The 15,559-nt window shown below is 34.4% G+C and overlaps 1 protein-coding gene across 5 annotated transcripts in view; it reads left to right on the top strand.

The window, feature by feature from the left end:
- The window catches only part of ITPR2 (inositol 1,4,5-trisphosphate receptor type 2), a 471,510-nt gene that overhangs the window by 382,276 nt on the left and 73,675 nt on the right, over positions 1-15,559 (top strand). For all 5 annotated transcript variants that reach the window (XM_041735326.1, XM_041735324.1, XM_041735322.1 and 2 more), the window contains 2 exons: positions 3,502-3,677; positions 12,718-12,882. In XM_041735326.1, coding sequence (XP_041591260.1) covers positions 3,502-3,677; positions 12,718-12,882 — 341 coding nt within the window. The remainder of the gene's footprint in view (positions 1-3,501; positions 3,678-12,717; positions 12,883-15,559) is intronic.

Raw genomic sequence — 15,559 nt, 5'->3', positions numbered from 1 at the left:
TTCTTTGTTTGGTTGATCAGTTTATTTACTTAACATATGCTTCTCTAAAAAGGAAACTTGTTGCCCAAAGTTGAAGAATGAAGTTACGGTGGTTTTGACTGCTAGAGAACATCCTAGATGTCCATTCAGAAGTTGAACATTTGCCATGCCAACTGTCCCTGCCCAGTTTGGCAAAGTGCAGAAAATTGCTGTCATGTGAATTTCTTATATCCAGATAGCATATGACTTTTTTTTTTAATCAGGTTCAAATTTAGAGTGCAATTCTTTTTTTCCCTCAAGTGCTTTGTGTTAAAGAAAATTAAGTTCTTCAAGGTGATTTAAATTCATTCAACTTAATAACAACCATTGATGAAGTGTGGTGATGTGCCAGGCACTGTATGAGGCCCTAGAGACATAGAAGCTAGTAGAGCTGTCCTTGTTTTCAAGGAGTGCATGATCTAGTTAAGAGAGGAAGAAATGAGTAAGGCACAATATAGTAAAGACTACCCATGGATTTATGGATGGATGTCTACTTTAGCTGGATTGAGGTAGGGGAAAGAAGGAAGTCTTAGGAGGTTACCTGGGAGGCAAAAAAATGGAGAGAAGGTAGGAAGCAGCATGTTCTGTACAGTGAACTATAAACAAGTCATGGGAGGTGGATAGGAGAGTTCCATTATATGAATTGAACCAAGGTCTCCAAATTTGCTGTTTGAATTTTCTTCCATAAAGGACAAATTTCATACCTTCTGAGATTTGAAAATATGTAGAGCGAATTCTAAAAAATTTTTCCATTATTAAAGTAACAATGCTTATTATAGAAAATAGATACAAATATAAAGTATTAGAAAGAGTCCCCTCTCCCATCCCTGGTAGGTAAAAACTGGTTTGACAAACCATACTCTCTTCTCTAGAGTTTATCAGAGTTTCAGTGTTTTGTTTTTGACATTAGGTCTTCAGCTAAAAATCAATGTGACCATTCTTTTAGAAAATGTTTATAAATTATTGACAACTGACAATTGGCAATATTTGTCAATAGTCATTTTAAATAACTTTTAAGTTTATTAATTTCACAAATACATATTTAGCATTAAACTATGTGCAAGGCACAACATTAGATGATCTTTGAGTTCTTTCTACAAAGGGATCAAGTGCCCAACTTTAAATGCATGGTTAGGGGATCCCTGGGTGGCGCAGCGGTTTGGTGCCTGCCTTTGGCCCAGGGCGCGATCCTGGAGACCCGGGATCGAATCCCACATCAGGCTCCCGGTGCATGGAGCCTGCTTCTCCCTCTGCCTGTGTCTCTGCCTCTCTCTCTCTCTCTGTGACTATCATAAATAAATAAAAATTTAAAAAAATAAATAAATGCATGGTTATAATTTAGGGAAAATCTTGGCAAGCCAAATATTGCCTAGGAAAGAATAGTCAAGATGTGGTTAGCTTATTAGGCATTAATAACAATGAGCAGTATAACTATCAGTGTCAATGCTAGGACTTGTAAAATAACATCACACCAAGACACTGCTTGTAATTCTATACTGAAGAGTCCAATGACTGGCTAAAAGTCATTAAATGTGCGGGTGCTGGAAGTTTTAGTAAACTTAAGAGTGAACCTCTACAGCTTGATGAATTTATAACTGGAGGTTTAGATATTTACTCAAAATGAGCTCACAGATTATGTTTTTGTTTATTCATTTGATCCGTAAGTATTTACTTGTTGCTACATGCCACATACAATAGGTCCAGAGATGATCCTCACTCTTACAAAGTTTACATTGTGATGGCATCCAAATAAGCATGCGAGAAAGTCGACGGTCTTATTCTCTCCATGGCTCTTTGAGATCTGTGAAGTCAGGGCAGTTGGTGGTCAGGCTATGTTTTGGTAGACACAAAGTGCTTGTAAACCAACATTGTAATAAACATGAGTTGGGTACCCATTTTGTTAGCATTGTCAGAGGATGGGAATTAAGGTAATTTCTAGAGAAATGTATTCCTTTTCTTTCTCCATCCCCAAAGTCATCAGGGCATAAATTTGGTGAGTGAGTGGGGCTCCTGGGTGGCTCAGTTGCTTAAGAATCTGACTACAGCTCAGGTCACGATCTCAAGGTCCTGAGATGGAGCCCCACATCAGCTCCCCACTCAGTGGGGAATCTGCTTGTCCCTCTCCCTCTGCCCCTCCTCACCTTGCCATGCTCCCTCTCTCTCTCTCCCTCTTTCTCTCACAAATGAATAAATGAATAAATATATAAATAAATGAATAAATTTGGTAAAGGAGTTAGATCAGATCTCTCCCCAATGGTCTTTCATCACTTTGCTTGAGACAACATAAGAACAAACATCGCAAAAATAAACATATCTAAGCTAATGCTGTTTGCTACCTGATTTGTTTTGTTTTGTTTTCTAATGTCTGACAGGCTCTTCCTACCTACTTTTGATCTATTAGCACTCACTATGAACTAAAGGCTTACACAGAATTCGATAAAGGAATTCAGATAATCCCAGGATTTCAATGATAATACAGAAATGCTACACACCAAAGCACTTGTGGTAGTTTGCATGCAGAAGTGAATTTTATAAATAATAAAAACTGGCCAAAAGAAATAACTAGTGGAAAATCTCCATTTTGTTGTTTCCCCTGTGACTTCATTAGCCAATAGGCATGTGTTTGAGGTCCTATAGCTGATATAATCAGCCCAAGAATGTTGCCCCTTACTTTACTTCTGCAAATACAGCCCCACATGACCTTCAGCCGGGGATGTAGTCAGTGTAAACATCAATGAATTTTTGTAAAAAAGGAGATATATTTTTAAACTTCTTTTGGGCAATTTCTACAGAAATTTTGATGTAATGGGGTTCATTTTTTAAGTATTTGGAACCTTTGTTTTCTGATGATTTTTGTTTTGCTTTGTGATGATTTAAAAGCTCAACATTTTTTTTTAGGACGTGAGTTGACTTTCCAATACAGACACTCATACATATACACATACATCATATACATTTATACACATGTATGTTTTAACAGGAAAAGCTTGTGTCTGTTTTATTAAAGACTGGGTATTTCACATTCTGAATTCTCTAGAAGAATTTATGATATAGAAACTTCATAACAATAGAACAAGACAAGGTATGAATTCAGTGACAAAATCCTTGGTTTCCCATGATTTAACTGTATGTTTAACAGTCATTAACCATAAATTTTGAATTAAAGTTCCCAGATGAGATACATCTAGCAGAAGTATTTAACATATAACTCTCATAGGAGAGAGAGATGAACAGTTCTGAGTTAATGGAAGCTACATGAACTAGTGAGTATTTAAACATCCTAAAAATAATCACAAACTTTCTGGAAATGTAATAATGAGTAATGTGTTCAGAGACATTTCCTCTAAATATACAGCGTGTAGAGTGGGTTGTTATGAAATTCAGTGTCTTGGGCTTGACTTGCTATATAAAGTAGAGTGGCAAATATTTTAATATTTTCTAGCTTTGTTCTAGGTAAAAATAAACATCTTCCACATTTTACAGGTACACTTTCTCCATTGTTCTCAGTCCTTCTTTGGATAGCAGTTGCAATCTGCACATCTATGCTGTTTTTCTTCTCCAAGCCTGTGGGTATTCGTCCATTTCTTGTGTCAATAATGCTCAGATCTATATATACAATAGGTCTTGGGCCTACATTAATACTTCTTGGTGCAGCTAACGTAAGTATTTTATTTAGCTTTGTCCTTTTGTAAATTAAGTGACAGTGTACTAAGTGTAAAAATGTAGCTATATATTTTAATTCATGTATACATAGTAAATTCTCGTTTATTGTGAACTCCAATTAACAAGAGTTTAATTTGTACATTTGTAATTTGGAGAGAAAGAAAAAAATGACAAGCAAAAATTTCATATATTTAAGAAGGTCTGAGGCATGACCCAGTTCTGAATCAATTTAATCCAGTTCAGTTTTAATGCTTTCTGTATCCTATACCCAAAGTTACTGACAGAAATGATTCTAAGCCACTGCTCATATCCTAACGTGACTTCTAAATCACCCAAGAAAGACTAAATTATAGTCGGTAGAGTTTTAGAAGTGAGTACTTTTTATAAAATGACCAAAGAAAAAGGATTGCTAGATGGGAAAATATGAAATTCGGCTCTTTTTATGTCATCCAAACCCACAAATTTGTGAAGGCATAGATGAGATTAATATTTTTTTCACTAAATTTTAAAGTATTAGAACAAAGGAGCATATTTCAAAACCTCAGTTAAGTAAGCTGAGAATAAGTAAGCCTGAGCACTATTCCAAATAGCAATAATTGACCCAAGAGATAAAATTTTAAAGAGACCAGACAGCTTTCTGCATGGCATATCCATAAGGGGATAATAAGAGAAGGGTAAATCATCAGGTTAATGAAAGAAAAAATATCCAGGTAAACAAATAAATATTGCTAATATGTCTACTGAATGCCTAAAGCACTATCTATATCTTTATAGGGTTTCTAACATAGTGTCCTATATTCTGGTATCTGCATATATACTTTATCTCCCCTACTATATTATACAACCCTTAAGGATAATGATTGATCATCCAATGTCTTAGAATATCATTGGTACCCAACAAATATTCTTAAATAAATTAGCCTAATGAGTGAGTGAATGAATGAGTGAAAAATTATCTTTGTATTCTTTGTATTATCTTTGTATTTACAAGTGCTTTGTATGTGAGATACGTGGCAAGTATTTATTAAAAATGAATAAATGAAATAACCAGTCAAACTTTTGAGAATTGTAATGCTGAACTAGGATGACCAAGTCTGTGTTTCTGACCACTATTATATTATACTTTGAAAATTCAACATGATGTATACGATAGCTCTTAGTGGACTAGAACTTTCAGACAATCAAATTACTGGTTATTCCTCAATCACTGTTAAAAAAGGGAAGTGTACTATACATGCAAAGAGGTCTATCAGTAAAGAATTCTATCAAGTACCAAACATAGGATTCCTAAGTTTCTTGAGGGCAGAGGTTGTCACATTCATAGATATAATCCTGCCATCTTCACTACCAACTTCATTTTTCTCCTACTTAATACTAGCACTTAAACATTCAAAAATCCTTTACACGAATCAAACTTGTACTTTGAATGTTTTGGAAACCAAGCTAATTGAGGAATCATCATGTATTTATCTAAATTTTTCTAGCCCTATTAGAAAACTTGAGTTTGGTAAATCCAGCTTATTATTAAAAAATACATTAAATATTGAGCCAATTATTGGAAGAAGCAAATAATATTCATAAACTGGCAGCTGGTCCTCAATAAGACATTAATTCCAGAGAGAGAATCCAAGTTTGATAAGTTGAAATAATAGCTAGATAGAGTTGGGCCAGAAATAACAAGTATTTTTTCAGCTTCTGTTATCTGATAGACATTGAAAATACCAAGAAGTAGAGGATGTGGTTTTTGCCATACAGAAGCTTCAAGAATATATAAAGAGATAAGGAAAAACATTTTAATGTCTGTTGGGAAAGCCAAAAACATTTGGAGTTATTTCTCTTTAACCCCTTTAGGGGACAGAATAAAAAAATAATCTCTGCCTGGTTTGGTGAGAATAGTTCCACCATAGGAAATAATAATTCATGTAAGAAGCAAGTTTTATACTTTAATTCCTTCATGAGAAGAAATATACATGGAAATATATCTTTCTTATTAACTATGAATCTGTGGGTACTCTCATATCTCTCAAAGCATAAAAAATCCATTTGCACAGCCCCCAAATGATATAGTATGATTTGCCAGTTCAGGACATTTTGACAAAGAAAATAATCAACTTTAATTTGGAACGAACAGGGATCCCTGGGTGGCGCAGCGGTTTGGCGCCTGCCTTTGGCCCAGGGTGCGATCCTGGAGACTCCGGATCGAATCCCACATTGGGCTCCCGGTGCATGGAGCCTGCTTCTCCCTCTGCCTATGTCTCTGCCTGTCTCTCTCTCCCTCTCTCTCTCTCTCTCTCTCTCTGTGTGACTATCATAAAATAAATAAAAATTTTAAAAATTTTAATTTGGAACGAACAAATTGGATAGAATAGTTGTGTTTTGATAATATAGGAAATTCATAGTTTTATCTATAGTTTTGATATTGTCCAGATTAATAAAATGTTTTAGCAAATAATTGTTTACCTTCACTTTTGATATGATGAGCTTATTACAAAACTCTCCATAACTTACCATTTCCCAGGGGCAGGAAAAAATTAAATGAAAACATAAATCAGTTACTTTTGGTAACCTAGGATTTAATATATTTATTAATTTATACTTAAAAGTTTGCACTGTATGGCAAGCAGAAGTATAGGTGCTGAAATTATGGGTATCAGAAGCAGGAAAACAAATGAAAATAGCTACCTGATAGTTAAGCCTTAATGAGAATCAGAATTCTAGACCATTAGCAAATCGAGCCTCTGCATTTCATTTTTCTCATCAGTGAAATGAAGATGTTAAAACCTAGTCTGCACTCACCAGTTCTTGAGAAGATTAGTGTGAAGGTTTAGAGCAGAGCAATAATAGTGATATAAAAAAAATAGTGATGATATAATATCAACAAAGGCTACCATTTATTAAGCTCCTAATATGTGAAGTACAATTTAATTGTGAAACTTGGCATCACGATCATAAAAGTATTTGTATTTTGGTTACAGAGAGTTATTTGTTTCTGGACTACGTGTCTTTCACAGTGGCATGCAAATGTAGAAAGTTGCTTTTCTGAAAAAGGAATCAAGTGGAAGGAAAGAAACCTCAATCCATGTTCTGAGCATTTAGTATTATCAGTTTCTGTTTATTACTTCATTTTTATAATTTTTACTTGTTTCTAAAAATCAATTTTGTTTAGATTGCAACTAATATCTCTGTCTTGTCACAAAGATTATGTTAATCTTTGAGATGTTTCGAAAAAATTCAGATGTTTTTCTCTGTTGTAAGCATATCCTATAACGCAGTACAGTTTTCTTCTCACTGCCTACATTGCAATGGATATTAACATATTATTTTGGCAAATATAAACACACATTTCATAAATTTTAGATCACCTAATATTTTTATACCACTAATAATGAGGATATTCCCAGTCATGTGGACCTTATATAATGTTTAACAATTCCATTAATTTTTATTGTTTAGATTTTTAGATATTTTTCATAATAAATAATTCAGTAAACACCTGCAGAAGATCTTTTAATATCTTCTAAACACTTCTTATGTACAATGTTTTTCTCTTTTGTAGTCATGCCTGGAAGTGTGTAATTTATTTAATGGCATTTGTAAATTATTTGCCTTTCTTACTATTATTTGTAATGTGGAAATGTTTCCTTACCCTGAAACTTCTTGCCATTTTGCAAAGACAAGAAGCCAGTGGAGTTTAGCAGATAGCTGTCTATTAGCAATAAGCCACAGTGTTAACATTTAATAGTGTCATGCCCTTAGTTACTTGCCTGCAGATAGTTTCCTGGGAGGGCTCATGTTACTGCTAATCTATAAGGTTGAGCCCCACCATATGTTCACATAACATACACAAATTCAATTATACATCCTGAGACAAAACATTCATATTCTCTCTCTCTTTCCCCCTCTCTCTTTGTTTTTCTCTCCCTCTCCCTTTCCTTCTCTCTCTCTCTCTCTCTCTCTCACACACACACACACACACACACTTCCTATTTTTCATATAATATGTTCACTGAATGCACCTAACTAATTCTAATATTCAGTTGTAGTAGCAGGAAACTGCTTTAGTGCTGGGGGAAACTAGAAATGCTGAATTTATTAAAGAAAAATTCAGTTTACACCACCCTTGTTTATTATGCTATTCTGTTGGCAATTTAAAAGATTTCCAGGGTAATGTTGACCTGAAAACTTTGTCTTATGCTGTGACCCTAGAACTTTATCCTGCCTAAGATGTAATTCTACTGAAATGGGGATTTTTTAATCAAATCACGTTGATTTTAGTACGGTTGATATCTATGGCAATGCAGTAATATAGTTAACATGTAGTTCAATAAATTCAGTTTTCCTTTTTGGTAAATACTAGACAGTATTTTTTTTTTTGGCTACAATTATTTCTGGAAAATAAGTCATGTTTTCCCATAGACACAATCAATGTAAGATGGGGATGGAATTCCTGATCAGGGACATAGAACCAAATACGACAAAAAAGATAATAAAAAGGCAGCTATAAATTGCTGTGATCACATAAAATGGTAAAATTTAAAAGACAGCCTATGGAATTCTAGATCTTTGATTCATCTTAAAGGTTATTCATTTCTAGACATTTCGTTTTAGAAATGAGTATACAAAATCCTATAGAGACAAGGAGGATTAACCACAGCAGTCAGTAGCAGAGCCAAGACTCGAACCTGAATAACCCAACTTCTACTCCAGTGTCTTTCCATTACATTGCATCGTTAAAACTCCTGCAAAGACATATCAATGAATTATGAAATATATATGAAACCAATACTGTACAATTAATTTACCTAATTAAAATTAATGAACTTGATTCACTCTATATTAATTTTAAAATTAACATTAATTTTACTTTTGTTTTTAGAAGATCTACTGGTAAATCGTCTTTTTAAAAGACTTCTGGAGGGGAGGTGGGCAGGGGGATGAGCTAAATGGATGATGGGCATTAAGGAGGGCACTTTGTGATGAGACCTGTGTGTTATATATAAGTGATGGATCGTTAAATTCCATTCTTAAAACTCATATTGCAGTATGTGTTAACTTACTAAAATTTGAATAAAAACTAAATATAAAAAAATTAAATACATAAATAAAAGACTGCACAAAAAGCTTACATTGATGCTGTACCCCACCCTTCTCCCCATCACCACATAATTCACCCCATCCTCAACAAAACATATATGAAACGCAATTTTGAAGAATAGATGGAAAAAGATAAAAGTATTGCGGGACAGTTATGGTCATTTGTATTGCTATTTGTGTGCTGATTCAAAAGTCTTTTAACACCAGATCAGAAGAGGCTCATCTTTTAACCACCTTGCCCAGTTCCCACGCCCTCCATTTTTCATTGCCCACATAGACCCTTGCCATAAAAACAAAGATTGCCTACATAATGGCATTGACAAATGAAGGACTCGTTAGACAACATCAAGTAAGTCATGGCATGAAAAGGGAGAATAAGTTTGTGTAATTTCTTCATTCCTATAAATATCCCTAGCTTTCACAGAAGTGTTCTATAAAAACAATTTATACATTTGAAGGTCACAGTGCAGGATAAAACAGTGTTCACTTCTTTCCTACCCAAATCATGTATTCTGTCATTTAGTTCTTGGTATTAACACTTCAAAACAAAAAGACAGTTTCCTTGTTTCTGATTTCTACAGGAATATGTGGATGTCAATGCCCAATATCAACTCCATTCTAGTTTGAGACTTAGTCAAGAGAACAGGGACGTGTCCATCAACACCAAGCTGTAGATCAAGGCTCAAAGAAAATAAAACTCAACCTGGACACAGAGAAAGCAAACGTTTATTTTTCATGCAAAAATGGAAGAGGACCTTTTAGTTAGAAATGTGTCCTTCCTTTTGAATTATTTGGAAACTGAAATGTATTGCTCTTTTTGAGAACTTGAACTCAATGTATTACTTTTCCTGAATGTGTAGGACTTTGAATTTTCCTGCATGATATTATTATGTTTGCCATTTGAGTTTCATCTTTTTTAAAAGATTTTGTTTATTTATTTGAGAGAAAGAGTGAATGAGAAAGAAAGTGCACACAAGCAAGGAGAGAGGGAGAAGCAGACTCCCTACAGAGCAGGGAGCGCTGTGCTGGGCTCCATCCCAGGACCCCGGGATCATGATCTGAGCCAAAGGCAGCCACCTAACTGACTGAGCCACCCAGTGGCCCAGCTGCACAATTTTTTTATGATTCATTTTAGAGAAATGGAGATCAGGAAGCAACATAGAAACAATTTGTCTTGAACATATCATCCATCCTTCTGAAAAGTCATAATTCCAATTTTTAACTTTATTTTTTGTAGAACTACTTATTTCAACTTCATACTGATGAGCTATTGTGAGTGAATCAAGGCCAATAACTTGAATTTAAATAGTTACTCAAAATAATTTAAAGAGTAAAATGCTGAATATTGCTTCACCTAGACATTCTGTATTTTACCATTTTCATGGTTGTTTATACCATTCTTGTCAAATACCACTCTTATCTGAGCACCTGGTCTATATTTCCTGAGTTTTTTTTAAATGATGACTTTTTATAATATTAAACTTACTCTCATATAATAATCATAAGGACATCCATTATACTGTAGCTATGTTTAATAATAACATAAATATGGGGATCCCTGGGTGTCTCAGCAGTTTAGTGCCTGCCTTCTGCCAAGGGCCTGATCCTGGAGTCCTGGGATCGAGTCCCACATCAGGCTCTCTGCATGGAACCTGCTTCTCCCTCTGCCTGTATCTCTGCCTCTCTCTCTCTCTCTGTCTCTCATGAATAAATAAATAAAAATCTTAAAAAATAATAACAAATATGTGATGATGAAACACTAAATAATGAAGTATAACTTTCTGCTTGACATTTTTCAAATTATTCACAAGACAATGACAGAATGGAAAACACTGATTACCAAGAAGATCATTAATTAGCGTGGGGAAAATTTAGGGAAGTTTGAACCTCTATATTGTTGATTTGCTTTGGTTATCTTCACAACCTGCAATGTTAACCCATTTCTCATTTTATCTTTATTGATTTGAACTTCAGAAATTTGAAGGAAAAGTTTTTTCCAACCTCTCAAATTTCACTTCTGCCCATTATTTAAAATCACTCCATAAGGTAATTTCATATATATATGAAATTACATATACGTAATTTATATATTAAATTATAATATATAATTTAATTATATATTAAAAATATAGGATATATATTTATATAGGAGATATAGGATATATATATTTATATAGGAGATAGGATATATATATAAATATATAAATTACATATATGTAATACATATATGAAAATCAAACCAGCACTGTTGCAAAGTGCAACATGTTTTTCCTAAAGTTAGATTTGGACATATAAAAACAAATTTGATGCCACTAGATAACTTGAAGAACTCAGGGAACAATTTAGAAGAACTGAAATTTGAAATCTGTAATTCTTTCCATGATGACTAAGATGCAAAACTGGCTCTTTGGTTTATAAATAATGCAGTGACACTAGAACAAAATATCTGGCACTAAGTTTATGATAACTGTGTTCTTTGGAAATCATTGCAGATCATTGTTATTGCCAAAGAATCACAGTGTACATTTCTATATTCAAAAGTCACACCACGAAAGGGAATTTTAAATAGTTTTAATATAAATACATAGCACCAAACATAATAAACATTCCAAAATGTTTATTGAACAATTACCACACATGGAACTTAGACAATATGTGCATGCAGGGGCATCTGGGTGGCATAGCCAGTTAAGCGCCCAACTCTTTTTTTTTTTTATAAATTAATTTTATTGGTGTTCAATTTACCAACATACAGAAAAACACCCAGTGCTCATCCCGTCAAGTGTCCCCCTCACTGCCCGTCACCCATTCACCCCCACCCCCCGCCCTCCTCCCCTTCCACCACCCCTAGTTCGTTTCCCAGAGTTAGGAGTCTTTATGTTCTGTCTCCCTTCCTGATATTTCCCACACATTACTTTTCCCTTCCCTTATATTCCCTTTCACTATTATTTATATTCCCCAAATGAATGAGAACATACACTGTTTGTCCTTCTCCGATTGACTTACTTCACTCAGCATAATACCCTCCAGTTCCATCCACGTTGAAGCAAATGGTGGGTATTTGTCGTTTCTAATGAGCGCCCAACTCTTGATTTCAGCTCAGGTCATGAGATTGAGCCCCAAGTCAGTCTCCATGCCCAACACAGAGTCTACTTCGGCTTCTCCCTCCCTTTCCCTCTATCCCCTCCTGATCGTGCTCTCTCTCATTCTCTCTCTTTCAAATAAATAAATGAATCTTTAAAAAAAAAAAAAAGAAAACACATGCCTGTATCATATTTATTTTAACCTAATTACGTAAGTATATTTATATTTTTATATATTTAAATGCAAAAAATCACTTTTAATGGCTCACGTGTTTACAATAATCTAATAATACAATAATACAATAATATAATAATCAGAGAAGGCCTAGGATAAAAAAAATCAAGGATAGATGTTTTCTGAAAAGATACTTTTCTATTGTTTCCAGTATAATAAAAATATTATATATTACTTTTAATATGGAAAATATGATGAGTAGGATCTAAAGAGTCATTGTACTAAGTACTTCATGTACGTTATGAATTCTTTAATCCTCTGAAGAGTTCTATAAAGTCAGAATCCCTTTGCTCCAATTTTTCCAGAGAAACAATCAAAGCCAGCAGCTGCAAGACCTTGTGCAACAGTAGTGAGAGAGCCAGGGTTTCAATTCAGGTCTACCTCGATTACAAAGCTAGGGCCCTTTATCATCCTCCTCTGTTTTCCTGGAACTGCAAACGATACAACTTTCGGGTATATTAGGTTTAGACACAGATCTGTAAGCAATGCTAAAAAGTTACCAAAAGAGAAATGATAAAAGAAAACCACAGACTTTGTGAATAATAGGTTTTGTCAATGACTGCTATTTCGTGAGTTTGGGGGAATAAATAAGACAGTAAAATCTAATCTTTTTCCTCTCTATAGCTTTGTAATAAAATCGTATTTCTGGTGAGTTTTGTGGGAAATCGTGGCACTTTCACCCGAGGCTACCGAGCAGTCATCCTGGATATGGCCTTTCTCTACCACGTGGCATATGTTCTGGTTTGCATGCTGGGCCTCTTTGTCCATGAATTCTTCTATAGCTTCCTGGTGAGTACTTCTCCATGTGGACAATCACTGCTGAAAAAAATAACACAATGCTGCTGCTTCTTGTGCTTCTTCCTTTGAATTTTTTTTTTAAGCAGGGCCTGACATTTAGGACAAATTTGTTATTTTGAGAATTTCCTAGGAAAATCATGAATTATTATTATTTTTCCTCTGAGAACCCACATAGGTGGTGGAATTCTTTATTTTCTCTCTCAGAATTCACCAATGACCTGACCTTTGACCCAGGCTTCATATAGCAGCTGCTTTTTGGTTTCAGCCAAATCCTTACTGCCCCTTATATTCAGAGATTCTCCAACAGAATGTAGGAGAAAAAAAAAATGGAGATAGGTTTTCTTAGCACTGGAATCATTGTGCTTTATTACAACAAATATTATTGTTTTTTTAAAAGATTTTATTTATTTATTCATGACAGACAGAGAGAAGCAGAGACATAGACAGAGGGAGTAGCAGGCTCCCCCCAGGGAGCCTGATGCGGGACTCGATCCCAGGACCCTGGGATCATGACCTGAGCCAAAGGCAGATGCTCAACCACTGAGCCACCCAGATGCCCAGCAACAAATATTATTGTAACTGTAGAATGTCATTTTAGTAGAATGAGGAGAGGCACTGCCAACCTAGCAAAAAGACAATGAGTTGTTTTAAGTCTTAGTTTCAGGTTTAATGTGTCATTGTTAAGCTTACCTACACATGTCTAATTCATTAAGTGAACTTTCACATTTCCTCTAGATTTTTTTTCAGGTTATCAGTTTTACTCTTACAAATAGACTGTGCTATAAATTAGGAGGGTAAACAATATAAATACATGATAATGTTTTTTTTTCATGATAATGTTTTGAAACCTAAAGCACTACCAGGTTAACATCACGATGCCATAGGAGCAATGTATTTATATCTCCAACCTATGGTTGATGTGCAGTGAGAGCACTACCCAACAAAATAATTCCTGAAACTTAAGTTGAAGATCTAAAAACATGCTGACCCTGTTTGCTTGGCTCACAAGAGACAAATCCATTGCCTGCTGCTTTCCTGTTATCTAGCAAACCCATGTAGGTAGACTGAAAAGGGGCACATTTTCCATTTACTTCTCAAGCACTTGAAATAGCCCCAGGAAGAGTGGATTTGTCCCTTATGCTTTGATACAAAATTATCTTCTAGGTAGGTAAGTTAGATTATTCAATAATCAAAAGTCGAGTTTTTTTTCTGTTCTAGGGATCTAAATGAATTCCCTTTCTTCTCTAAGTTACCATAAAAAATCCATTTTTAAAAACATGACTGTGATATATGAAGTCCCATTATACCCAGCACTTTTACCCAACTGTGACATGGAACATCCTTTAATGTTTTTGTGCTCCAAACTTCTCGTCTATGAAATGGATAAGGATAGTAGGATAGACTCATACTATCAAGATTCGTTAAGAGATAATGTGAAAACATGTGAAATGATGTATTAAATCTTGGTGTTTTCCAAGGAAAGGCAATTGACAAAAAAAAAAAAAAAAGGTGTATTTGAATTATTACATAAGCTATTGATAATAATGTTACTTTTAATTTATGTTACTTAAACTTATTTTCTAGTTGAATGTTCCTCTTGTCTTTTATTGTTCTAATCTTACAATACTGATGCTAATTTGTTTTTACTAGGTTGCTTGGAAAAGGATATTGTCCATTTTGATGTTTAGAGTACTAGGAGGAAATTATAATGGACATAATGCCAAAATGGCATTTAAGCATATTTTTAAAATATATTTTATATCTAAGAAAATACATGAATATGTATTTCTAGTTCTACCCACAACTATCAGTCATTTATGCAAAATAACAAAACCACACTCTAGATTTTCCTTTCAGAAATAAACAGAAATTCTAGAACCATCAACCTGCCTAATGTCAATACCTTTTTTGCCTCTTCAAGATTCTGATTCTGGGGGTATGGAAGAGAGCCCAGAAATAAGCATTTTTAGCAAGCATCCCATGGGGCTTCTGAAAGCTACAAACTTTGAGAAAACACTCAGAAGTGACCGAGAGGCCATTAACAGACCTCTTCTTTAAGCCACTGTGGGGTTAAAGTAAAGGAAAAATCTCCATTATGTCAACTCAGTGCTTAAGTAAGTTAAAGAAGTCAGTGTCAATAATTTGGAAGTTGAATTTGCATTAGTTAATTTGTCTGTCCTGAGAAATATTGACCTTTATTTCTAGAAGTTGCTGCTCCTTCCAGAAGATAAGCACATAGCAAAATAGTTAATTTTTTTTTGTATATGATCATGATAAAGTATCAGTTTCCTAGGGTGAAAAAACAAGATAATATCTTTATGGTGATTATTTGCAGAACTAAAATTAAATTGGAAAGTAACTATACAACCCTCAGTACTCAGAAAAACAGAGTACAAGGCCCTGGTGTTTCTGCAGGGACTCATGACGCTGGTAATGCATCGTAATTCTAATCACTGCCCACAGATAGCAGGAGACAAACCTTAATTATTTCAACTTGTAAAATACTATTCACTTCCAAACAGATTTTTATGCCTTTTAAAGTGAATGCTCACTTATTGCTTTTAGCCAGCTTTTGATAATATCACATGTACTTGCTACTGTATAATTTCAACTTAATAATATAACAATAAATAAAATTGTTCTTGGTGTTGTGTCCAGAGAGCAAATA

Source organism: Vulpes lagopus, chromosome 21 (assembly GCF_018345385.1).
Source record: "Vulpes lagopus strain Blue_001 chromosome 21, ASM1834538v1, whole genome shotgun sequence".
Classification (NCBI taxonomy): domain Eukaryota; kingdom Metazoa; phylum Chordata; class Mammalia; order Carnivora; family Canidae; genus Vulpes; species Vulpes lagopus.
The sequence above is the reverse complement of the archived record's forward strand: the minus strand, read 5'-3'. Positions and strand labels throughout refer to the sequence as shown.